This window comes from Hippocampus zosterae, chromosome 2 (assembly GCF_025434085.1).
Source record: "Hippocampus zosterae strain Florida chromosome 2, ASM2543408v3, whole genome shotgun sequence".
Taxonomy (NCBI): domain Eukaryota; kingdom Metazoa; phylum Chordata; class Actinopteri; order Syngnathiformes; family Syngnathidae; genus Hippocampus; species Hippocampus zosterae.
Window position 1 is genome coordinate 31229818 of NC_067452.1, and position 27384 is coordinate 31257201.

The 27384-nt window shown below is 41.8% G+C and overlaps 1 protein-coding gene across 1 annotated transcript in view; it reads right to left on the reverse strand.

Moving 5' to 3' along the window:
* Positions 1-3766: 3766 nt before the first annotated feature.
* Positions 3767-27384, reverse strand: part of mtor (mechanistic target of rapamycin kinase) — a 73683-nt gene continuing 50065 nt past the window's right edge. Inside the window, exons 36-58 of the mRNA XM_052059667.1 lie at positions 25515-25646; positions 24023-24138; positions 21447-21564; positions 20683-20880; positions 19507-19595; positions 19216-19312; positions 18379-18477; positions 17753-17875; positions 17405-17587; positions 17103-17237; positions 16286-16460; positions 11892-12027; positions 11643-11790; positions 8962-9084; positions 8507-8589; positions 8349-8421; positions 8193-8267; positions 7907-8042; positions 6687-6752; positions 6508-6588; positions 6284-6364; positions 5758-5863; positions 3767-5492 (exon numbers count right to left, since the gene is read on the reverse strand). Of these exons, the coding sequence (XP_051915627.1) occupies positions 5477-5492; positions 5758-5863; positions 6284-6364; positions 6508-6588; positions 6687-6752; positions 7907-8042; positions 8193-8267; positions 8349-8421; positions 8507-8589; positions 8962-9084; positions 11643-11790; positions 11892-12027; positions 16286-16460; positions 17103-17237; positions 17405-17587; positions 17753-17875; positions 18379-18477; positions 19216-19312; positions 19507-19595; positions 20683-20880; positions 21447-21564; positions 24023-24138; positions 25515-25646 (2589 nt within the window). The 3' untranslated portion in view covers positions 3767-5476. The remainder of the gene's footprint in view (positions 5493-5757; positions 5864-6283; positions 6365-6507; positions 6589-6686; positions 6753-7906; positions 8043-8192; positions 8268-8348; positions 8422-8506; positions 8590-8961; positions 9085-11642; positions 11791-11891; positions 12028-16285; positions 16461-17102; positions 17238-17404; positions 17588-17752; positions 17876-18378; positions 18478-19215; positions 19313-19506; positions 19596-20682; positions 20881-21446; positions 21565-24022; positions 24139-25514; positions 25647-27384) is intronic.

A 27384-nucleotide genomic window follows, 5' to 3' on the forward strand; every position in this document is an offset into this window, starting at 1 on the left:
ATAAAAACTTCACAAAAATCAAAGAATACCTGACTAAATTCAATAAATTTAAAATAATTGCCATATCAGAAACTTGGCTTGATGAAGATAAAACAACTGAAATGGAAATAGAAGGTTATGAAATGTTTGCAATAATAGGGAAAACAAAAAAGGAGGGGGGGTTGCAATATATGTAGACAAAGCACTTAAATGCAGTAAAATCGAGAGATTGACAGACACAATAGAAAACCTAATGGAATGTCTAACCATTGAAATACATAATAAAAAGGCATCAAATATCATCATAAGTTGCATCTATAGGACACCAGGATCATGTATTGACCCATTCAATAAAAAACTAACAGATATGCTCAGTTACAAGAACGATAAGAAAACACTAATAATATGTGGTGACTTTAACATTGACTTATTGAACCCAAATGGACACAAAAAAACAACTGACTTCATAAATACTATGTACAGCAAAAGCTTTTTCCCAGTAATCCTGAAACCTAGCAGAATAACAGTTGACACGGCCACATGAATAGATAACATATTTATAAATAAGATTGATCATAAAATGGAAAGTGGACTTCTCATTAATGACATAAGTGACCACCTACCTGTTTTTGCAGTTTTTCATAATTATTTTGATAGAAAAGCTAAGTCACAACTCACATAACAGAAATAAGACTAAGAACCCAACGCTCCATCGATGCCTTTAAGCAAGACCTAGAAAAACAAAAGTGGACCGAGGTTGACTCAAACGAAGACCCAAATACAGCGTTTAATGTATTTCAGTCTACCATAATCTCCTTATATAATAAACATTTTCCATTAACTAAAGTCTCCAAAAAGTATAAAGACCCAAGTAAGCCATGGATAACGAAAGGCATAGAAAATGCATGTCAAAAGAAAAACAATTTATATAAATTGTTTTTAAAATTGAGAACTGAAGAAGTAGAAGAAAATAGAAGACCCATAAAAATAAACTAGTAAATATTATAAGAACCAGTAAAAGAGATCATTATCATGCACTATTAGAGCAGAATAAAAGTAACACACAAGAAATATGGAAAATACTTAACTAAGTAATCAGAAATAGTCGTAAAAAATTGATTATCCAGAGTTTTTTATCAAAGGCAAAAATACTATTTTGGAAAAAACTGTAGAAATAGCAACTGAATATAATGAGTATTTTGTCAACATCGGCAGTAACCTAGCAAAACAAATTCCTGATCCAACAAACTTGTTTGAAATAGATATGTAGAATAAAAACTCCTCCACGATGTTCCTTACTGCTGTAAAACAAGAAGAAGTATCAAATATAAAAACTTTAAAAAATAAAAAGTCAACTGATTGCTTTAACGAATTAAAACAAAAGCATTATTAGTTTGGCATTTTTTAATGTGCCAGACACCCTTCCTGAGACAACCCATTTGTTGTCGTTTTTTTTAATGTATTTATTTTAGTGGGTGGGTATTGGGACACTGGCCAGGAATCAAATTTGCACTGTCTGCAGGAACGGCAGCAGCATGTACTGTATCACTAAACTGCACCTGTTGTCTTTTTTTGCGACTTTTGCGAGCACTACAAATTGCTCGCTTGCAATGGAAAGTCACCATTGCAAGTGCTTGAGATGCAAGTTGAAATGCAAAAAAAAAAAAAAAGTGCACTGTACATGCCCAACACACTTTCAGGGACATCTTGATAGAATTTAATGTTAGCGGCCACCTTTTTTGTCATGACAACTCGGTTAAAAAAAAAAATCACTTATGAGCTACCATTGCTTAGGTTCATGATGACGTTTGGCAAACCATACTTCTGAAGTGACACCCAAGTGGAAGGAAAAGATATCTTGTCACCTGATCCCAGTCATGTGGTTTTCAAAACTTGCCATGAAGGGAGCGGTTGGGGACGAGAGATGGGATGATTTTTTGTTGTTGTTGAGGACAGCAGCACCCTGACTTGTCTTGAATGCTCATCCAAAGTTGCACTGCTCAAGAATTCAGTCGTCATGACTCAACGAGACAGTGAGGAGAATACGTAAGTAGCAGGGAAATGAGAGGACCTAGTCACTAATCTTGTCTTGTTCTGAAGTAATGTTAATGCTCTGAACTGTTATTAATAACGATTGAGAAGATTAGATTAGTGGCCCTTTTTTTAAATTGAAAACTTGAACCCCTTTTTTCGTGCAACACTAGACACACCCGACTATCTCCAGTGGCCTGCACATACGTTGAGTAGGCGACACCTGATCTAACAATGATGGCTTAGCTAAATTAAGCGGACCAATTACAAAGTGGCTCATGTATTGTTTAAATTTTCTATATGCATCCAATCGAAGAGAAACTGGACTCACCCATTGCAAACTTGATTTTTTTTCATTTGACAATAAACTTGTATCCAATCCAAATCTTTCTTACGTCTGCCTTTTAGGTATGGCCTGTATATATTGGCTGCAACAATAATAAATGATTTCCGTCCATTTTCTGATCCGCTTTATTCTCACAAAGGTCGCGGGGCATGTTGGAGCCTATCCCAGCCGTCTTCGGGGACACCCTGATCCGGTTGCCAGCCAATGGCAGGGCACACAGAGACAAACAACCTTCCGCGCTCAAACCTCGGGACAATTTTGAGTGTTCAATCAGCCTGCCATGCATGTTTTTGGAATGTGGGAGAAAACCAGAGTACCCGGAGAAAACCCCCAGAGGCCCAGGGAGAAACACCACACATGGAGGCCAGAGCTGGAATTGAACCCGGTACCTCTGCACTGTGAGGTTGACGCGGTAACCACTAACTCACCAGGCCACCCTTATAAATGATTTTTGTGACATTATTTAAGCCTGGCTTATTTCTAATGTCTGGTACCTGGCTAGCTCGATCCCACACCGCTGTCATCAATTCACACCTTTCCCCAGAGAGTAGCATTTATCCCCACCGACTTACTTCCCACCGAAACCAGCACTCTCTTGTTGTGAAGTGAGTCCATATAGACAGTTGGTACACAACAAAGTCCCTCCCTCAATCGATGGAACCTATTTACCATCAGCTATTGAGTCACCTGCCCCTCAGCAGGCTCCATGGCATGTGCTGACAAAACACAAACAAATTAGGCGAGCGAGGAAGAACAACAGAAATGGAAGCAGGCGGCATATGAAAAGACACATTTTGTCTAATGAGACTTTGGCAGCGCTGGGGGGGGGAAGAAAGAAAGAGGAAAATAAAGAGGAATGGGTCGATGGGAACAGATAATCACAAGGGCTCTGTCCCAATGTATAGAGTGTGACATTGCAGAGGTGAGGGAAGAGATCAATGGGCTGCTTTTTGTTGATCTGTAATCCGTAACTATCAATAAGTAATTAACCTACAAAAGGAGAATGTGGGAGATGGCAAGGGTACGACAACGGGGGGGGGGGGGGGGGGGGGCATATAAAACACCGGCAATTTGGCTTTGGGACGAGGGTAAACACTTGGTCGCTGCTGTTAGACAAGTCATCTAATCTCTTTTCTGGGACAAATATTCAACAGCATAGGCATCCCAGGACTGCTCAGCTTTCCAAAGAACATTTCGTCGTCTATCTGCAGCCTGATCACAACATCCTCTTTTGCCAAAGATGGAGGGAGGATGGTCTTATTAGGAGTCAGAGTGCCCTCTGTGGGCAAGAAAAGAAAAAACAAGAGGAAGGATAGTAGCAAATCTGCCTGCGGCTAAAATGCGCAAGCCTTCATTTTCCTTAATTGAGAGCACAAACGGTGGTCAAATTAACAAAACACAAGGCCAAAAGCGTGTCTGTACATGTTTAATGGCACACAATGCCTATACAGTGTGTCATGAGGATTTCAAGTTTCATTCATATCATGTCATGGATTACACATTGAGTTTGAAGTTCATAATAAAGCGAACCTTTGTACTGAAACGTCACATTAATCAATTAACATACGACATGACCACACAACTGGGTGTCTAAGAAGCGTCTAGCGTGCAAAGTTAAATTGTGTCGCTGTCAAAATGGCCAAAGTAGAAAACTGTTAGCCAGGAGTTATTGCTGGGGGGCTCGCAGCATGTCCACTTAAATTAGGATAATCAGGTAAAAATTGAGCTTGGAAGTAGCTTTTCCCCCAAAAAACATGCCATGGAAAGAGACCACAATGCTCCACAGTGGAGGGAAAAAGGATTGAAAGAGCAAAAGCTACACTGTGTAAAAACAGACAGCGGGGAACTCCAAAGTTGAAATTTGGAGTACAATTGACATTTTGGAGAACACCGAGAGAAGGTGTAAATTGCGATTTTAGCTTCTCTGGCTAGCTGCCATGTGCTAAAATTAAGAGTGTTTAAAAAGTGTTCAACTGTTTCAAATATTGTTAATACGTGTATGACAATATAGTTAAAATATTACGTGAAGGGAACATAGGGAAAATGATTCATGTGATTAATTTTGATTATTTTGGGGCTTAAACGTCCTTACTCCACAATGCATTTCTATGATTGTCAGTTAGGCGCAGCTTTTCACTTTGTGCGGGCCACTCCACTGCACCTTCACCAGTGGGACCTTAAAAACTATCGACAGAGGCATGCCTTACCAAATGAAGCCAAATCAACCAAAGATGGATTCCAATTAAGATGTAGGAACCTTTCAACGATGCTCAATGAAAACCTGAGCTCAGTTTTGAGCTTTGTGGCAAAAGCTGTAATTACTTATTCTATGTGGATGTCATTTGTTTTAGTTTTTTTTATTTTTAAGAAATTGTCACAAAAAAAATCCACAACCCCCCCCCCAATTTTTTTTTCTATTTCACATGTGTAGAGAATTTTGAGGGAAACAAATTATTCCATGTTGGAATGAGGCCGTAACAAACTACTTTAAAAAAAACAAAAATCAAGTGCTGTAAGTACAGCGCATTTTCCAAAACTTGGCAGGTAGGTCAACAGTCGTCAATTTAACGAACTGTCCATTTAAATTTGGCCAAGCGGTATGTAGGGTAGGATGAGGGCTGGCAAGCTTCATGAAACAGCTCTGCCCCTAAACAAGCCAATTTCAACATTACGAGGGTGCTTGCCAATGTCCTCCATCTAACTGGGCTCAAATTCAGCAATTAGTTCTTTCTGCAATATAAGCAGTACATTTACGTCATATCACTGATGTACTTTGATGAAAGTATATGACAAACGTTAAGACGCCTGGTAATTGTTTTCAATTCATAATAATTCATAATATCTGTTTTTAAAATGACATTTACAACCAAGAGTTCATGATGGTAACAGTCTGGACTCGAGAAAATGGTTCCAGATGAAACTCTCTCATTGGGAAATGTTGCTTTAAAAATCGACCTAACGGAAGTTCATCAATGTCACAGAACCGATTGTGGTCGACCTTCAAGGCACAACTGTACAGTTTCGTCTAGGAATTAGTGTGTCGGATGAGTTTGAGAATGTGTCTTCATGATTCATTGTTAAGAATGTCGAGTGTAAAAAATGGCTCCCAAAAATGGTTCTTCACCAGAAGGGACACCTAAAGAGAGAGGACAAAATGATATTATGAACAAGTCAGGTAAACATGTTCTCCACAGTTTACAAACGATGATGATCACAAATATGAACTTAGAGTACTTTTTAAACTACCTGTAGATTAACAGGAGTGTGTTCACTTTCACCGTTTTCATCATTATGGCTACAACAGACTATGGCAACTATCCTGGCAATGACACTGCCCATTGTAGACAAACAAACAAACAAACACACAAAAAGCAGGTGCACAAACAAAAAGTGGTACCGACCATCCAATGTAACATTGGCACAGGTTCTCATGGGACGTGGCCTGCTTGATCAGAAGCTCTACTTGCGTTGGCACATCCAGCGTCTCGTCATGAGAGAAGTCTCGACCTGGAGGGATCACAGTCACGTTAACCCTTTCATGCACCCTGTGACCTGATAACACGATAAGCGGTCCACTGTAGTGACCGCTGTCCCTCAAAGGGTTAAAATGCAAAATGCCATTTGTTTGGAACGGCCAAAGAAAGGCGAGGTATTTCTACACCAGCCTTCTCTGAGGCCAAGTAAGAAAGAAAATAAACGTAGACGTTTGAAGCATCATTTTCTTCACAGTTAAAGTGGCCAGGAGGAAAAAGTACACAATCTGTGTGTGTCTGTTTATTGTGTGAAATGCCATGAAGTTAGAAGGGTGATCATTTAAGATCATTCATCGTTCATTACATATTGACATTGATTTGTCATTGAAGAAGTGTGATTGTGACCATCAGTGTGGAAACCTGAAGCTGACTGGTTGAAGGCTGCAGAATTTACCTGTCAGTTTATCTCGCACTCTGTTGATAATTTGAATGGCTTTCTTGTTGAGGGCTTCGGGTTGCACCAAGCCATCGCCAACTGAAACAGATAGAAATTTCAAATCTCAGACTCTTGCGAAGGTATCAAATTGTGTTGGCTAAGCAGTGAGCAGAAGTGGCCTCGTTCAACAATCAAAACAAGAGCAAACAGAGCAAACGAAGCGTGAAAAGGCAACAACTCACTGAATGAGTGAATGGATTCAGGCACTGTAGTCCCTGGTTTCTTGTGCGTAGCTTCACCCATTTCTATTCCCTCAAGGGGTTCTGCGTAAGAGGACAGAACACTGTCAGGGGTATGTGTGTGTGTGTGTGTGGGGGGGGGGGGCATCTTTGTATAAATAAAAGCAACATTGGTGACTCACCTACTGACTGGCCCGCCGTATACGAGTCTGTCCTCGTGCGTGAGCGCTTGTTGCCTTTTGTGTTAGCTGGGGGGCAAATCATGCTTGTTAGCGATAACCACAACAACATGGCTTTTATTTATTTTTTTTGTGTTGTTCAAAAAGTGCTGTGAATTCTACTCCTGAGTCAAAACACAGTCAGGTAGAAAGATTTCTCTGCTGTTAAAAAAACAGAAGTTATTATTAGACCACATACAGTTACAATTAGCAGTGCAACATTCATTTGTATTTACACCCAATCATAATTAAAGAGCAGAACCAAAAAGTCCAATTTTCACATTGATACATTTCTTTTAAAATCTACCTTACTCTTCAAACTTTTTTTTAATGAAGGGCTACAGCTTCCTAGACTTAGGTTTGAAACAAAAAGCCTAATTTACAGTGAACATGATGAGTAAGGATACATATATCAATGCATATGTGATTGACCAATTCCTACCTCATCACTCTTTATCTGACAACAATTTTTTTATCTAATAGTACTTCACCATCTGTTCATGTGAATGTGTTGTGTTGCTTGAAATGACCTTGAAAATTCAAGGAAAAGGAGAAATTTTCACTTGAAATGCTTTGCGTCACGACAATGCCTGCCGGCCTTCCATTAAACCGCCTAAATCCTGTTCCTTTGTCCAGCCATGCAGTTGAGAGACATTATTTCATAAAGTAATCATCTGTCATTCCGTCACAGGCAGAGAAAACGGTCACACTGAGCCAGACTGCCGTTAACACGCATCAAATCTGCACACGCTGTACTACTTTACAAAATTTCCCTTCAACCTGACAGTAATTTATGTAGATTTTTTTTTTCTTAAGAATGAGACTAGGTAACTTATAACTTTAACATGTTTGGTAGATAGTGTACAAAGAAGGACTTCTCATTCTACAGTTTGTAATAGTTTGGGATGAAAGAGTAGCATACATTAAAAAAGTAACAATAAAATCGGATGTCTTTTCGGTGTTTGTTTTTCTTTTTACATTTGTAAGCATGGGGCTGAAGGAGTTTCTCCCAGAAGCTTTGTGCCTTGTCAATATTGATTTTGTTCCATCAATGTCAATTTATCTGACGTTATTTCAGTGCCAATGTGCATTTTTGTTTCTTTAATAGGACATACTGTATGCTTCCGCAAGAAAATGCTGAAAGCACAGAGGACAATGTTCAATTGTCCTAAATGGTTCCTTACTGTCCATGAGTCTCCAATTGAGCAGCGGGTCGTAGACGAAGGCCTCCAGCACGGCCATGACACTGTCTCTGTGCTCCCTCAGCACCTCCATGACCGTGTGGCATGTGATTCGGTAGTTACCGTCCAAGCCTGTCACCTTGCACATAATCAAAAACACGCAAATTACTGGCCGCCAAACACAAACTTTATACACAATCACAGTTTTCTGTCAGGACAAATAAATTCTGGATGAGTCCAGTATTTGCTAAATAAGGCTAAATACAGATGAAGATGTTGTGCCGGTTACCTCCATGGCATTGGTCAGCATCCTTGTCAATCTGAAGGGAATCTTTTCAGGAAACTTTTCTCGAGTCATAGCAACCTGGTCAATGTAATCCTGGTTAATCTTGGGGCCAAAATAATTGTCTGATGCGTGCATGTCACATAAATAAATTCCTCTTACCTCAAAACAATCTCCAAAGTCAATATGGAGGATCTTTCCACTTAACCGATCCAACATCAAATTGGAAGGATGTCTGTGAAGAACAGAAACATAATCTCCTTATAAACAATGTTGGTTAAACAATGGTAATTTCTCTCTCTTCTCGTCGATGAGTCCACCTGTCGCCCAGTCCCAGGATGTAGCCGACCATTGACATCACAGCCAAGGAGCGGGTATAATTCGTCCTCCTATCAAACCAGACCTGGAGGAGAAATAATGACTGGGTTACAAAATGTCTAAATGAGCTGTGCAAGATGACAAACAAGATGAAATGATTTTTTTTTCTCAACACCTAATCTCTGAACATTTGAAGAGGTTCACAAACGAATAAAAATTGCAGCTACAGGGCTACTTATTAAAGTGAGGCACGGTGCCTTCAATGACACTTTCCTTGTCCTACAATAGTTCCTCTTTTATAGCACGGTTTCTTATTTTGGATGTGTTTGTCAAGTGTCCTTGACATTTTACCCTTGAACCAGTGAGGACCGATGCTGAAAAGATCATGTCCACTCATTTATACTCGCCAGTGCTGCTAACAAGAAAAAAATAAAAATAAAGAAGCAGAGCATCTTACCTCCGAACTAGGGCTCTTTAGCCACAAAAGCTTTGCCAGGTCATCTCCGGCAGTGTTGTTGACTGCGTGCTCAAACACCTCCACTTTCTCCATCAGTGTCAGGTGGTCATAGTCAGGCGCCATCTGGAAGATAAACCAACCACTGCATGACTTTTCACTCCATCCAAGAAAATTACCATAATCCAGTGCTATGCACCAACAAACAAGGCAGTGCAGCAGCAAAAAGACAACTTTTATGAATGCCTAAAATAGGTCTTTAACAAAAAAACAAAACAAAACATTATACAGACATGAAATTTCAGTTCCAAAATAGGTCAAGATAACATGAGAAAGGAGCAAAGAATGGGCAATGCTAATTAAAATCAATGGCGGACAATTAAACGCTTTCTGTGCTTTTTCAAAACTTGGTCATAGGAAGCATTGTCTTTCCTCACAAAATGGCATGGTTGGCCCGGATCACAAAACTGAAAATTACATTGATCAGATTTGCATCGGCAAAACATTAAGAACAAATATGGAAGAGGTGAAGTGTATTTTTTTCTGCAGTAAAAAATCCAAACAACAACAAAAACACAGCAGAACATTAATCTTCAGCCATGTCCAGGCCCAAAACATCAGAGAGGAATTCCAACCTATTCTACCTGCTAGGTCAACTGGAAGAAGAACGGAGCACGGCTCAATAGTGGCAAAGCATTGAGAGGTTGGAGTGAGGCATGTGAAGACATGCGGGAAAAGGATGAGAAAGAATATGGAAGAAATATCAGGGGACACTCTGCAGAAACTGCCAACTCAGAAAAAAGTGATGGACGCAATCAAAAAATAGCTACAAAAGCAAAAAGCACAGCTTGAATACTCCCGAGCAAAGTGAAAAGGAGAATCAAGAAAGACAAAAGATAGATCATCAGTAACCTTGCAACCCAGGCCGAAGACGCAGCCAATCAACCCACCAAAACTACAATGTAACACGGATAGGAATGGGCAGCAATTACAAAAACCTAGAGTCCTCAACAGACCAAAATGAGTCAAGGAAGGAAAACTACTCAAAAGGAAGGAACATTTAAGGACAAGGGGCAGAACACTTCACAAACAAGCACAAAAAAACCCCAAGAAAAAATAAAGGATATAAAACTGAAGGATCCCAAAGCACAAGGTCTGGACGGAACAACGCCGGAAACCATCAAAGCCTTCCCAGAAACAGCAACAGCACTACCCGGCTATTCAGCTGAAGAAGAAAAAGAGCCAAGCAACTACGCTGAAGGGCACCAAGTAAAACTTTCTCCCCAAAAAACCTCAAGGACTGCAAAAACAAACAAACCAAAAAACTACATGGGAATCAGGGAAGATTCCAAGCAGAATTATTCTAGATAGGCTCTCCAAAGAAACAAAAGAAAAACAACAACAAGCTGGTTTCTGATAAAATAGCTCCTGCACTGAGTGCAACACCAATCTTCGCATCATGAGCAGGCCCTGGACTTTTGTCAGCCTCACCACTCAAATTCGACTTGGTATACAATTAAATCAAGCACACCTTTGATTTTATCTCACCCCCCCCCCACACACAATTTTTAACAACTGTATCACGAGCAAAATCAAAACGGCTAATATCATTTTTTTCCCCCAATGTTTTAATGTCTCACTCTATTGGCTGAAACTAGATGCTGCTTTATTGTCATTGACTATTTGTTCATTAGATATGGTAATGATTGGGACATTATATTGTTGCAAAATCTCTTTCAATTCCTTTTATATACTATCGAAAGAAAACCCTGCGGCACAAAGCAATTAAGGAGTCCAAATGCATCTTCGTTAAAGATGCATTGGTCTTTATTAGACAACAAATGAATGTAAATAACATCTTGCTTAATTAAACATAAATCTGCATTGTACAAAATGAATGATAATTTGTTGTGAAAATGTGTTTGCGCCTCAGTGTTGCTCTCTGAATTTAAGGACCGGTACGTAGGTGTTGGGGGCAAATGCGAAAAACAAATCAATAAAGACTTAGTCCAACACACTGGTGACGCCATGAAAAAAAAAAACCACACACACATTAAAAACGATCATGTGTTTCAGTAAGCATTATGCTCTTAGGAGGTTAAAGGCAATGAGGGCACTTTAGGACAACCGTAACAATGGGAACATTTGCATATATGACATAACAGTGATGAATCACCAGTTCCGATATGGTATGATTAAAATTTCCCTGGCACTTTTTGCGAAGTTGACGGATAACAGCTCACAGGTTTCAAGTCAATTCTAATAGAGGAAAAAAACAAACAAACCCCAATCAAATTCTTCCTGAATTATAAAAAGACCCATCGGGTGATGGATGTGCAGTCCCTTGAAAGACACTACACATAAATGCAACTCGGATTATGACTTATTGTCAAGGTAAAACTTAACGATGCCAAATGTGGAATTGATTACAAACAAAGGGGGTTTCAAAAATTATGAAAACTTTTGAATTTAAAATAGAAGAAACTAAAATGACACTGTGACAAACCTTGGCAAGAAAGAATTGCATAACATAAACCTTTATATGCTTAACATTTGTGAATTATTCACTGAGAAACGTAAAATGAAGAAAGCTGCCAACATCAGCAAACTTTAAACCCATTCTCGGATCAGTCCCTTTCGCTAACAGTTTTGAGGAGAAAGGACTTCAGACAGTGATTACATACCCTGAGCATGATGCGATGTTCAATGTTCAGGAGGATCTTTTTCTTTTCTCTGTAGTCTCGAATGAGAGCGTGCAGGGTGTCACAGTGGGGCACCCAGCCGATCAGGCCTGAGTTTGTAGACAAAGGGATCACTGCGTAGCGCTGGATGCTAACATGAGTGACACATGAAGGATAACAAATATTAATTCTGTGAGGGAAGGTTTTCAACAAAGATGTTACTGTGCGTGAATACGCGAGCAGTTAGCCTACCTGAGGTTCTTGCGCAAAGAGGCGGGGTCGTTTGCGAGCAGCGTGTTGACCAGACCAAATAGCTGCATGACTCTCTCATCCTGCCTGAGGTCCTCGTGGCCCTTTAACAGGAACATGAACTCATGGCCGTTGCTGCCTGCAGAGGGAGCCACAAATCACAACATTGACGACGGTACCTGATAGCAAGATGGAATAATTCTTCAATTGCCTCTACATGTTGATGTCCTTTGAGAAAAAATATGGCCAAATTTCAATATCATGAATATGGACTAGACTTCTTGGAGGGATCACTGAGATCAGTTTAAACGTCCTACAAATTTGAAAAAGCTGTGGCTGCATGATTGTGGTTCTCAGAGAGTAATTTGTGCTCAAGCTTTAATATTAGATTTGTATAGTTGTTTGCTTCTCAACACCATCCAAGCGATGCAAAGTATTTCCCGCCGCCAGAGAGGTCTGACAGTAAAATCTCAGAGCCCCGTAGCGGGTAACAGGTCTTAATCTGATGTCTTGCTCCAGAGGTCAGTTGATTTATTGCCTTTCATCTTTTACAGCCCGCATTGTGTATCACTGAGGGCGCAACACGAGAACGAGGCACGAGGCTGCCCAGTGCAAAGTGGGAGGTAAAGCGCAGCATTTGTGATTAATAGCAGCGTGATTTGGCTTCGAGACAAGGTGACTTTACGGTAGCGTGGCAATTTTTTGAAAGGCCTTCCAGTGATATTTCTCACCATAGAGCACAGCAAATGGGATAGTGTCACTGTTATTTATTTATGCCTCCAAATTGTTGTCCAAGAATGCTGATTTATGTGCAAATGGAAACTTTTATTACTACGATGATGGAACTGGTAATGTCAAACAATCTGTTCTGCAATTTTGATTCACCTGCAGCTGATTGGAGTTGGAATCAAAATTTACCTCGAGGAAAGAATGGAAATAGAAATTGCTATTTTAAACCATTGACTATACGGGCAGTTTTTAAAGTAACATGAACATTTGTAACTGCAATACAAGTGTAAAAATTACTTAATCATAACACAAAACTGAACTTTAATTTTGATGAGGAAAAAATATGCAGAAGAACATGACTAATTTGGGAGATGTGCCTCTTGACATGAACACCATCACTCCAGCTGTATATTCCCAATCAATTTTAAATTGTATGTAAGTTAACTGCGGTGTACTCAGTTAGGCTTTTGTGACTTGCATGCCCCTCCCCCCCCAGTATTTTAGAATCATAGTCACAGCAGGAGAGCTACACCCAAGGCACAGTGTGACTGTGACCTCAACTGAAGTGCCCTTCTCAAAACTGTTATTCTCAGCATAATGCATTTCAGCAATCACAGTTGCCATTGGTAATTGTCTTTTACATGTCCAATGAACTGGCAAATAACTATCTTCTAATATTCCCTGAAAAAAAGGCTTGCTGCTGCTGTGCTCAGGCCAAAGCGATATAACCGTTTTTCTTTGTGGCGTCTTGATGTGAAATCAAGGAAGTATGATAAAGCGAGTTTAGCCATGCACACACATTCTTTTAGATGTAGGAAGCCCTTTACTTCAACTGGATTTGGTGGCATGTCATGGTCACTAGCTTGCCGATTTATGTGAGACGGCACACTGGTCAACTGGTTAACATGTCCGTCTCACAATGCATGTTCTCCCTGTGCCTGCGTGTGTTTTCTCTGGGTACTCCGGTTTCCTCCTACATTCCAAAAAATATGCATGGCAGGCTAATTTAACTTGTCCGTAGGTGTGATTGTGAGCGTAAACGGTTATTCGTCTCTGTGTGCCCTGCGATTAGCTTGCAACCAGTTCAGGGTGAGACTGGTTCGAGGCGCACTGGCTAGAAATGGAGCCTGCAACAGGAGCCAAGAGAAAGGCAATGCTTGAGCACAAGAACAACCCCTGCCCCAACACCCGAGACACCCTCCGTGCTGCCAGGAGTAAAGCCCAGCGGTCAGCCCGCCGTTGTGCTAACAAATACTGGCAGGACCTCTGCATGGAGATCCAGTCAGCTGCTGACCAGGGCAGGACCAGGAGCATGTATGAGGGGATCAAAACGGCAACGGGTCCATCATGCAACAAAACCGCCCCTCTCAAGTCCAAGACCGGTCACACGATCCAAGACCAAACAGGCAAATGGACAGGTGGGTCGAGCACTACCTAGAGCTATATGCAACTCAAAACACCGTCGCAGGAGCAGCCCTTGACTCCCTGCCTGACCTTCCCCTCATGGAGGAACTGGACAGCGCACCCTCGCCTGACGAGCTTGCGAAAGCAATCGACGCTCTAAACAATGGCAAAGCACCAGGCCAGGATGGCATCCCCCCGAGGTACTGCGGCATGGGAAACACATGCTCCTGCAACCGCTGCACCAGCTTCTGAGCCTCTGCTGGGAAAAGGGCCACATCCCCCAAGACATGAGGGATGCCTCCATTGTCACCCTCTACAAGAACAAGGGGGACCGCAGCGACTGTAACAACTATCGGGGCATCTCTCTGCTCAGCACCATTGGGAAGGTGTTCGCCCGCGTCGCCCTGAAACGGCTTCAGCGCCTCGCCTCACGCAGTGTGGCTTCAGGGCTAAAAGATCCACAGTGGACATGATATTCTCCCTCCGCCAGCTTCAAGAGAAGTGCCGCGAGCAGCAAAGACCTCTGTTCATTGCCTTCGTTGACCTGACCAAAGCATTCGACCTGGTCAGCCGGAGCGAGCTATTTCAAATACTGGAGAAGATAGGCTGTCCACAAAAACTGCTCACCGTTATCCGCTCCTTCCATCAAGACATGCAAAGCACAGTCCGCTTCAACGGCGCTACCTCCAGCCATTCCCAGTCAGCAGTGGAGTGAAGCAGGGGTGCGTCCTTGCACCAACCCTATTTGGAATCTTCTTTTCCATCCTCCTCCAGTATGCCTTCTCCGACTGCGAAGAGGGGGAATACCTCCGCACACGGCAAGATGGTAGCCTCTTTAACATGGCAAGACTGCGCGCCAAGTCTAAAACCTACAACATCCTGGTAAGAGAACTACTGTTTGCAGACGATGCTGCCCTCACTTCCCATAGTGAGGCAGGACTCCAGCACTTGGTGAACAGACTCTCGCGTGCGTGCAGGGACTTTGGGCTCACGATCAGCCTAAAGAAGACAAATATACTAGCCCAGGGAACCACCGTCGCCCCCTCTATCACCATCGAGGACACGCCGCTGCAAAATGTCGACTCCTTCACCTATCTAGGCTCAACCGTCACATGTGCAACAACACTCGACGCCGAGATCAGCTCGAGGATCGCCAAGGCTGCCGGTGTGATGGCGAAGCTGTCGAAACGCCTCTGGGAAAACAGCCTTCTCAGTGCAAAAACCAAGGTTATGGTGTACGAGGCCTGCGTCCTCTCCACCTTACTCTACGGCAGTGAGTCATGGACCACCTACGCTAGGCAGGAACGGCGACTTAACACCTTTCATCTACGTGCCCTCCGGCGGCTGCTGCGCATCAGGTGGCAGGACCGGATTCCAAACACCGCGGTCCTCCAACAAGCCGGCCTCCTAAGCATCCAATGCACCTTGATGAAGAGGAGGCTCCGCTGGATCGGCCATACCTTCCGCATGGACCCCCACCGGCTGCCGCGGGAAATCCTCTATGGCGAGCTGCTTGAGGGACGCCGGAGTGTGGGCCGGCCCCAGCTGCGCTACAAGGACACTTGCAAACGTGACCTAAAGGCGGTCCGGGTGGATCCCAACAGATGGGAGAGTGCAGCAGCAGACCGAGCCACCTGGCGCAACACCATCCGCATAGGGGTTGCCGAGGCTGCGGCGGAGGAGCAGGACCGGGCCTCACAGAAGCGGGCAGCGAGAAAGTGCCGCGCAGCTGCTCCACGCACCACCCCACCATCCTCAACATTCACCTGCGTGAAATGCCAGCGGGAATGCCACTCAAGAATAGGGCTCTTCAGCCACTCGCGCTCATGCGTCCAGTACAGGACCTAATCCCCCCCTACGCGTCGACCATCGCCTTTCGAGACGAGGATGCTATATATATAGTTCAGGGTGTACCCCGCCTACTGCCAGAAGACATCAGGGATTGGCTCCAGCATGGCCACGACCCTCGTGATGATTAAGCAGTTTCAGATAATGGATGGATAGATGTTTGTGTGCCTGTGTGTGTGCACGTCAAGTCAAGTCAACAGTATTTATAGAGCACTTTCAAATAGCCATCGCTGCACACAAAGTGCTGTACATGGAGCAATTTAACATGCACAATAAACAATAAACACTTGTGTAACTTTTGTGCGGTTTGACATCTGTGTTCATACAATTTTCGGACAAGTTAAAGTTAAGCCAAAGAATCAGAAACCTTTTTTCTCTAACCCGACAAACTAAAGCAACCTGCCGATAATCCTTACCCATAATGGTGAGTTTTCGTGGGCGCTGCTTGGAGGTGATGACCTGCAGGGAGGGCGCGATGGACTGGATGCGAATGATTGGCTGGTTGGGGTCATAGGTGCCCGGGACGGCCAGTTCCAGGTCGCGGCACATCAGCAATTTAGGAGAAACATACTGCAGCTCCAGAGAAGTAAGCTGCATAGAATTTTGAGAGGATCGGTTAATGACATGGTCTGGTGATGCAGCAGAGGAATCTTCTTTTTGTGCCATATGGGGAAAAAAGCTGCACTTTTTAGCACATCTGTCTCATAGCGCAGAGGTCATTGGTTCAAATCCAAGCTCCAGCTTTCCTGTGTGGGGTTTGCATGTTCTCTCCATGACTGTGTGAGTTTTCTTTGGGTACTCCGGTTTCCTCTCACATTCCATGCATGGTAGGTTTACTGAAGACTATAAATTGTCTTATCTATGTGTGGTCTGCGATTGGCTGGGGACCATTTCAGGGTGTACCCTGGCCCGACGTCATCTGGGTATAAGCGGTGTAGAGAATGGATGGATGAATGATCAAAACTGCTACTGTGAGTGTACTGTAGATGGAATCGTAACAGCTCTGTCACCCAAGTAAATGTGACATCATAGCAGTGCAACACACACAATCAATCCAGCAAAGAAAATGTAGATCACGCACTGATAATCACTTTTCTCTGATTTGCCGAAAACGTATCAGCATAGTCGAGGGACTGCATTGCACTGTACGGTAACTTACATGTGTGGAATATAAAATAGCTGGGGAAGTCAGAATTGGTCATAAGACATTTGTGTTGGCGCAGCTTTGCTTACCTGTGGCAACTGTTTGGAGATGCGTCTGAACACATGATAGTAAAGGTCCCAGGCCTGTGTCAAGTCCTTCACATTTCCAGAGCGCATGTATTTCCTGCACCAATCCTGAGCCTCCATTAGGTCTCTGCCATAAGCCTTTACCATGTATAAAAATAAATGATTTAATCCTTGAACGTTGCTTGATTAATAACCTTCAATTTGAATTATTTCATTTAAATGGCACCCATTACATATGTATATTTTTTTGTCATGAGGTCAGAACTAGGTGTACTTTCTGGTGTTACGAGGGCAGCCAGACAGACCTGATTAAATGACGTTTCTTTCAGGGTCTGCGGCCCCCTCTCCATCATGGCGTGTAGAGGTTCGAGCACAGCAAACATGCCCTTGACATTGCGCTCCCCAAAGTAGAGACGTGAAGCCTCCTCGAGGCCCTCGTGCCACATCTCATGCCACAAGATGGCAACTCGGATGAGCTCCTCGCTAACCTGGATCGAGGACACAAAAGTATACATAACTACATAACAGAGTAATGACTATAATACCACCAAAATATGCGGATGTAATTTAACAGCTTAATCAAAAATACTTTGATGATGATGTCACAATTTATATATGCATTGTTTAAGTAAAAAATACAATCGTGTCCATACCATGATGGCTTGCTGAACCAGAGTGTTGCAGTGTTCACACATGTTTTTCAGGATTTTGTTTGCAGCATTGTGGCGAGCCGTGGTGGTTGATTTTGAGGCCACAGTTAGTGGGTAGATCAAGGCCTGGAGAGGAAGGGTTATAAGATAAGATAAGATATCCTTTATTCGTCCCACAATGGGGAAATTTACGGCCTCCAGCAGCAAGAATGTATGTAGAAAGAAGAAAGGAGAAAGAGAAAAAAACAACAACCATCTTTCAATTAAATACAACATGAACACAAATGGATAAATCGCAGTACTATTTATAATTTTCCTTCACATCATTTAATTATTATTATTATGATTGTTATTTTTAATTCATCAGCCTGACAGCAGTCGGTAGGAACGAGCGTCGGTATCTCTCCTTCTTGCAGCGCGGGTGTAACAGTCTCTGGCTGAAGGAGCTACCAAGTGCTGTCAGGGCGGGCTGGAGGGGGTGGGAGGGACTGGCCATCATAGCTTTTAGCGTAGTTAGTTAGTTAGGTTATGCTTTAAATATTGTTAGTTAGTTAGTTAGGTTATGCTTTAAATATTGTTTCAGGACAAAAAGTGGGGGAGCTCATTTAGCAGTAGAAGTGCAAACCTACTTGTGGATGATATCTCCCAATGTCTGTTAGCAACTGGTGGATGAGGCGACCCACCAGAGGACGAGGGGTATCAATCCGAGCAATGAGCTGTGGGATCACCTGAATAGGAAACACGAAGATGAGCACTAAATTAAATAGTTTTCACCTCACCAGTCGCTGATACCAAATAACTTGAGTTGAGGGATTGACAGAGAAAACTTGTCTGAAAATGTACAAAATTCCTTATTAAATCAAATGCTTCATATGGAGTCGATCATATATATCGAATAGCGTGGATTTCCGCTATTCCGCGAATGTCGGGGTCGACTGTCGGTGAAATTTAAAATATTCACTTATTACTCATTCCTATTATTTTTGTTTAAAGTTCAAAAACAAATAAGCGAATACTCAACGCAGCTATGGACCAGCAGGTCACCAGTGTGAGGTGCAAGCAGAGAACTTAATCTCTCAAAATAACTTACTGCAGTTCATAACTCAACTCATCACTTCTCGCTGGGCCGATTTATTAAAAAAAAAAGGAAGACTGTACCTGAATAGTGAGTGGCCCTGATCATATGTCGTTGCCAATAATCTGTCAATCACTACTTTAGCTCGTTGCTGCCTGGCAAGTTTCTCTGTAAAAGTGTGGTATTTTTGTGGCAGGATGTCCTAAATGTCGATATTCTCACCCGAGTATTAAAATCCAACACTTGTAATTCATATAATCATTGAACCACAAACAAGCATACGATAAACTAATGAACAGACAGTATACTGGCGATTGAGAAACTATTGGTCTGAAAAAAAACTCTTGTTCTGACCATGAACAGGTGACAACAGTATGTGTGTAAGTTTTACCTGCAGCCAGGTATCTATTTGGATGGTCTTGATGCCCTCCACCAGGGCCTCATTTACTTCAGGCCAATGGCCATAGTCAAACCACAAAGTCAGAACCCTAAAAAGTACAGTCATGAAATAGAACGTGAGGATAAACAGTACAGAAAATGAATGGATGAAGATATAAGAGTGAGCCTAGTTATTACAGACCGAAAAGAAGAGTAGGAGAACAAGCAACCACTATATGTCCTCTTAAACTCACATAAGTCTTGCTTTGTCAACTTAGGACAGTACCGGAGCTATTTGACTTACCTGAGTGTGTCTTGCAGGTTGTTTCCTCTCGACAATGAAATGGAACGGAAGAACCCTTGAACAGCAGGAACTGTGTACAGAAGCAAGGTCTTGGAGAGAAAAGGAAAGAAAGAAATATGGAGGAATATAATATATTTGTAATTATTATTTAAGTATTATTATAAACAGTGTTCCTCACATTTGTTGAGTGTTAAAAAGTTTGTTATTTCATCATGTAATGATGTTGCTTGAAGTTATGGGAGACCACTATAGCACAGTTAAAATCCCAATGTGGAGGGCCACTATCCTGCGTGTTTTTGATGTTACGTTCCTCCAACCCACCTGATTCAAATGATCAGCTCATCAGCAAGGTCTGCCGAAGCCTGATAATGATCCTGATCAGTTGAATTGGGTGTGTGTTCGAGCGAACATGAGCTCTCTTCCGCCGACATTTAAAAAAAAAAAAAAATCTGGTGACCGGTTGGAAGTGGTTGTGTAGGTTGCTAAATGCTATCTTGGTTGACAGTTCAACAGTTTTACACAATTAGTCTGCTCCCAAATTCGTCCAGCCTACATCTTTTTTGTCTCGGTTCTTTGCTGGTGAAGGAAACTGGCCATGTTGTACATACTTCTCGGTGTGTGAGTGTGCGTGTGTGTTTTTTAACTTTACTTGTGTGTGCTTGTTCTGCGCAAGGTGCTCAACACCGAAATTTTTGCTTCGGATGCTTCAAATGTGCCGCCCGGCACGCTCCCAGGGCTGATCACACAAACTGTGTTCAGTGTGACCGTTGCATAACCATGACACAATGGTGATACTGTATTCGCTTGCATATTTCTGCAAATCTTGTTTCGAAATGATAAGCCTGTTAGGACTAGCTTCAAACCAGAACTGAAAAATGAATAAACAATCAGTTCTGCACTATGGACAGAATTCTCAATTATTATACCTACACTGAAAAAAACAACCCTTTGGTTCTATTGGATTTACTTCATTCGGACATGTACATCGGTTTGGCAGGATTAAAATGTATTAAACCAGCAAACATCATTTGAATATTTTTTAGAATAATCAGCCGAAAAGTACTTCAGTTGACCACATATGAATCATGTACAACCGAAGGTTCGTTTTTTTTTTTTTAGTACACTCGACTGCCAGTGGACAACTATGATGTGAGCTTCATTCTGCACCATTCTCACCTCATTAACCTTTTTTTGTCCTGGCGAAGGAGCAGGACTCTGGTCGTTGCTGTCAACCTCACTGTCGCTGTTGCTGGCCTCACTGTTGGCACTGGCACCACTGGCGTGCCGCAGCTTCTTCTTCTCATCTCTCGCCTGACTCTGGTGCTTGTAGTGCAGCACCGCCTCAAAATTCATAACTGCCCATGCGTGCCAGGCCTGCCAAAAGATTGTACAAGCTGGATAAAAAAAAGGAAGGAGGCAACAACTGGAAATGACTTCCATCACGATGATGGCTCATGATGTAATTTTTCCAGTTTTGGTTGGTGATCCAAACATGTGTTAGCGAATGTGCTGCGTTATGCAACCACCTTTTAAAAAGGTTACAAGCTTAAGGTAGTTGGCATGGACAGATGGTAGAAGGCTGGATAGCTGAGTAAAATGCAAACATCCCTGTAGCCTGAAGCACTGGCTTGGACCAAAAAACAAAACAAAACAAAAAAACTACCAAAAAAAAAATTCTCTGCACTGCAGTTTCGTAAAATATTTGATACACTGGAGTAAACACTCTAAATATAACCACTCATCGATCTGTACAAATGGGCCATGAACTGACTGAAACTAAACATCGTTTTGTGGAGATGTTTGTGTTGAAAGGCATTTAAGACTTTCGCCTGTAAGGACAGCCGCCTGCCGACAGAGCTGGATTCGATTTGTTTTTTTAACTGTTGCCGGAGAGGTTGAAAGAGAAAGGTTAGAATGTAAAGAGGAGCGGTGGGGCTGACCTTGTACCAGTTGCGGTCGTGCTCAGTGGAATGGCTGTAATACTGCAGGACCTTGGGGATGGTACTCTCATTGATGCCCTGCAGACTGAGCTGCCACTCTCCCAGCTTTAGGAAGCATCTGTGCAAAAGAAGAATAAAAGTCACGTAAATCAGCGCATCTAAAAAAGAAAAAATGCTCATTGTAAACGATATGTTTAAAAAAAAAACATTAAGTAGGATAACAAAAACACCAAATTGCTGGGGACCTGATAGGAAACAGGAGGTCAGAGGTTAGCCCTGCTCTCCAGCAACAAACTCAATCGCTAAAATGTTCTAAATGCTGTAAAATGAGTGCAGTTTCAGGGTCTCCTGCTCCTAATTTAACAAGGGAAATGTTCAATTTCTAGAACCACTGAATGACATGACCGCATGAGCAGTAAAATGGTCCTACTGAGGAATATAATCATGATTATGATGTCGCAGCTTCCAAAACACGTCTGATAAGTGGCATTCAGAGTACGAAGGACAGTTAATCAAAAAAAAAAAAAAGGGAGCCAATTCTGTTTTGACTTCGGGAGAAGCAAGGCGGCATTTTTTATTTGTGTATTTATTTTTAAATAATCAAATGCGAATAAAAACTTCCCGTATGTGCTAAAAGGTTCTGGGATTACATCCAGAGGGTCTGCTTAATTATCCAAACTACATTTTCTTCAGTTACAGCGAGCTCTGCGGCATTCCTCTTCATCAAGCTCTGGATGGTAAGACGCTCACAAGCAAACTACTGGTGTGTGGCAAAGGCTGAATAAAACGCTCACACATGTTGAAGCAAATTGAGCGCTTTGTGCACATGGTGTTGTCATCCCTTCCATCAAGAATCCAGCAGTCTTGGGTCCATTTGCAGAATACCTAAACTAAATTGTTTTGAAGGAGATTATGTAATTTTTCCTGAGTGCTTTTCCATGCGAGCATGTCTTCACGTGTAAAATGGCAAAAGTTTCCTTAAACTGCAAACAGAAAATGTAACAGGTTTGACTTTTTGGAAAATAGCAGGAGGTGTCTGGATGTTCGGAGATGTCAAAACTGTGTGTCATTTGTAGAGGTGATACCAGGTTATTCACGCTAGACAGACTTTGTCTAGCGGGAAGAACGTCCCTGTGATTGTGTACACACAGTGTTGGGCCGCTCGGGTGTGCCCCATACCCCACATCAGACCTGTATTCTTTAAAGTGTGTCAGCGTGTCTGTAGGAAACCAGCCCTTGACTGACAAGATACTCTTGTTGTTACTAACATGCATTCCTCAGACAACCAGTGTCCCTCTTGGGAGGTTGAAACGATTTTTCCAAAACAGCCCAGGTCTTTTTTTCCAATTTGTCACGCTTTACTGTGTCAATGTGTGACAAATGAGAAGCAATGATCCATGTCTGCGCGTTTGTGTCAGAAGTTGAGAAAGATTGTAACTCAGGGCAGATGTTAAAGCATAAAAATCCAATTACCCCACCCTCCAAGATCCATCTGCTCCAGAAACGTTTGCATATATCAACTGAGCTCTGGATGTGATCAGTAAACAAAACATAAATCATGTAATAGATATTCTGCATATTACACATGTATGATACTCTACAGTTGCACTTATATGCATTTAACTTCATGTTGTAATTTACAAATAACACATTATGTTGAGCTGCTGAGCTCTTTCTTTGCTTTTCTTACAGTACCTGTATTACAAAATAGGAATTCACAGTACGTGTGCTCACTTGTGAAGGTAGAGTGTATTATTTTTTTCAATGAATACACCAGTGCCTAACTCCATTTTAGAATTGTGGGAAAATTAAGAATGGAACTATACCACTGAGGTAATTTTCAATGCAGGCTTTTATATTCCATTTTCCATTAGACCAAATCAGGATCAAATCTCTGTAATCAGCGTATGACAACATAGGAAGTCATCTGAATGTCAGGCTTTTGAAATGTTGCAGTCAAGCTGACAACATTGTGAAAAATAGTTCATGCTATGCATGGTTTCCCCACAGTGAGCTTCACCTTTCTGCCAGAGCCGTCAGTCAAGCAACTCAGTGGGAGGCCTGAAGGTGAAAAACCGGCAGCGTTGTGGAAGAAGCAAACCGCATCTGCGACAATTGACGGCACGGTGCCATGTTTGGGTTGCTGATGAGTAGCTGCGCGTGATATAGTGCGAAAGAGGGCTAAATTTTGCATTGCAAAGGTTTACTATTTAGTCACTGAAAGGATCTGGCTCACCTAGAAAAAGACCCTGGGAATGAACGTGAAGGTGTTTTTTAAAACAGGAAAAAAAAACCTCACTCGGCTACATTTTTCTTCAATTAGCGTGACAGTTGGATACACCATGCAGCATTAATAATGTAGAGAGACACTGTTATGAAAATAAAGGAAAGTGACGCAAATGAGTTCAACAGTTATGATCTCAAGTACGCTTCCCGAACAAATTTCCATATATAAAGTACACATAAACCAAACCTCAAGTCAGTCAAAGAGCACAGAGTACTAGATTAGAGATTTGCATATAATTTGGTCAGAAAGCATCTTTTTTTTAAAGTATGTTTATTTAAAGAGGACAAACCTTGCCATCAGTTTATGAAGCTCCTGTTTGTGTTTTTGGTCTTCGGCCGCAATAGCATGCTGGGCTTGTTGCTGCATCCCTTGCACAAAATGCTGCATGTGCTGGAAGGCATCAATCTAAAGAGGTACAAAATGAAATTTAGAAAGATAAAGGTTGGATGGTGGCTGGGAGGCTTTCTGGTCTACAAGTGTCACCCTGAATCGAAGAAAGAAACAATGATAAAGCAAAGATTCAAAGTGAAGAAATTTACTTTGATAGCGCACTCAGCATGTAGACAGTGAACAAGGGCAGTCACTCTCATAAATCCTCGATTATACTTTACATGCAATTTGCATACCACATTTTATAACTCACACAAAAGCATAGTTCACCACTGTCACTTGTAATTGTGAATCATCTGTTCTCACAGCTTGTTGAGCTGTAGCTCCAAAAGGACAATAAACCAAAGACGCAGGCAAGCAATAGCGCAGTTCATACTTCAATGCTTGCTGAATTGAGGTCTTAAAAATGCACTGCATTCATAACAGCGTTTTAGCAATTCAAAAGTATTATTTAAAAAAAAAAGTAAAATCACACCACAGTGGCAATAGTAAGATTTAGTCAAGTGAAAATTTCTAGATTACATTTTTGTGCTGAGCCTGATTTTTCTCGAGCACATCAGGTTTGCAAAATAATAATACTAATAGTAATAATAAAATATTTATGAATTAAGGGTTAGGTCCAGCACCAGGTGGCTTTTTTTCTGGAATGTCACAGCTCTAAATCATGCCTGGTGAAATTTGTGTCATGGCTATACGCGCTACAATACAAACTGCATGAGTCATCAAGCTGAGCACTGAACACAAATGCTCTATGTTTAAAAGTGTTTTTTCCTGAGACCTTTCTGTGCAACAAATTTGGAAAATAATATAAATATAAATAACTTTAGACGTACAGTATATGTAATAATATGAGGTGATTAAAGGTTTACCGGTATATTGTTTCAAAGTCAAAAGGAAATTCTGAAGGAAATCGTAACTACCATGTGGCCCATGACTAAAATGAATGTGACATCTGCAGTGTAAAAGTCCACCATACTATATTCATTTTTAATATCTTTTAATTTGCCAAATTTAAAACAATTACCCATGAGTCCTAGTTTAGTTTTTACTTGGAAATTACATGAAAAAAAAACAGTCTAAAGTCTCCAGTGAAATCAAAGCTCCCCTGGCAGGACTTGCAGGGAATTTATTGGAAACTAAATGTTTTTATCCAGCTTCAAAGCAATCAATCATAAACCACGGCTCCTGACTGACTGACTCATGCACGTCTAACATTACGGGCTGTCTTTATGGCGGGATACAGTTGTGATGGAAATAAAAGTGTAAACCGGCCTGGCTTGGAAAGGATATGCGAAAATAAGATGTAATGGGCCTAAAAAAAATCCACCTCTATTCTATTACTGCATTCCCATCCAGAAGGGTTACCAAAAAGAGACCTCGCTTGCGCTTACCTTTCGAGCACTCTTCCACATGTACTTCATATAAGCGTAGGTGACATGGGGGTGGGCCGTGGGCAGTGGGTGATCAAGTTGCTTCGAGGGGTCGACACCCAAAAGGAGCACCAGTGTCTTATGGGCCAAAGCCTGCAAGGAGTGAGGCGAGAAAGTAAAACACGGGGCAAATGCATCACAGCGGAATGAAGAGCAGCGTCAGCAAGTTGACGGACCATCGAGGCAGACACCCGATGATGACATTCTGTCATTTTGGAAAAACTTAGAGGCCTTGAGATCTGACAGACCTTCATTATATAACTGTCACGACACACGTTTACTGAAGTCGGCAGGAAGAAGTTATTAAAAAGATTTTGGGAAGCAACGAAGGTAAAAAGGAGAAAAAGACCAGTCTTAAAAGGGTTTTTTTCTTCCCACCCCCAAACCATGTCTTCACTTTCTCCAATATGCTTGCCATTGCTTTCACTTTCAGTTACATCACAGTTAGTCATTCAAGCATTATGTGTGTGTGTGTGTGTGTGTGTGTGTGTGAAGCTGATTGTCTGCAATGCTTTGCAATCAATGAGACTAACATAGAGGTGGATGTAATTTATGTGTTTCAATGTGGGGGGGGGGGGGGGCTAGTTGGCTGAGTGATTTCAGTTACTGAAAAGTTCAATTTGATGGACCCAAGGCCAAGCATGGCTACTTTGATAAAAATGACACCACGTAGCAAATCCAGCATAGATTTACACTACAGGGAACAAGTGTGTTTCTAAGTGTGCCCCAGTTCAGATCCAATCACGTCCAACATAGTGCTCTTCTTTTTTTTTTTTAGCACTAAAGCCATCACAATGGATTTGAATCAAAGTGAACAAGATCTGCTTTAAGTGCAGACTTTCAGATGTAATTTGAGGGTATTTACTGCAAATGCAAACCAAGTGAATGGTGTTATGGTGTAGGAATTGCAACAGAATTATACTTTTTCAGGGACAAAAGTAATGGGACACTGTATGCTGAGCTGTTCCATGGCCAGGTGCATGTTATTCACTCATTATGCCGTTTACAAGGAACAGATAAAAGTTCAAAATGTCATGAATTTCAAAATCTGCTGCTGTCAACTGGCTCGGATCGAAAGACCTCTCACCATGAGTGAGCAAGTCATCATTATGCTGGAAAATCCAAACAACCCCATCATAGAGTGAGCATAAACATTTGGCCACATGAACTGTCTGGAAAATTATTTGAAAAAAGAATGCACAGAAAAAGACTGGTACATGGCCGAAGAATTATTTCCCTGTTGAAAAAATAAAAAACACCCCAAAAAAACTTTACAACCGTTGGCCACAGAAGTGAAGAACAGTCTCCAGGTAGATGTATGTGTCAAAGCCAACAATCAAGAGAAGACTTCAACAGAGTCAATACAGAATGTTAAATACACAACTTGCCAAACATCTTCAAAGTAAATAAATAAATAAACCCCTATACAATTCTGAAACACCATTGTGTGGCCAGTTGAGATGAAGATCAGCTTGCGTGAGAGTGATGGTAAGACAAAAGACAAAAAAGAACTGCTCAAGATCCAAAGCATTCCATCCCATCAGTGAAGCATGGTGGTGATAAGTGTCACGGCGTGGGCATGTATGACTGCCATGGTACTGGCTCCTTTGTATTTCCTGATGATATGACTACTGACAAAAGTGCAAGGTTTAATTCTCAAGTGGGTTTTAGCCAATGCTTTCCGCTCATATTCAGCCAAATGGTTCAGAACTTATTGGACAAGGCAGATGGACAATAACCTGAATGAAGCGTACCGCGAAAGCAACCAAATGAGTGTTTCGGTATTCCATTGTTTGTGACGAATAAATCTACCCGTATATTTTTTTGAAGT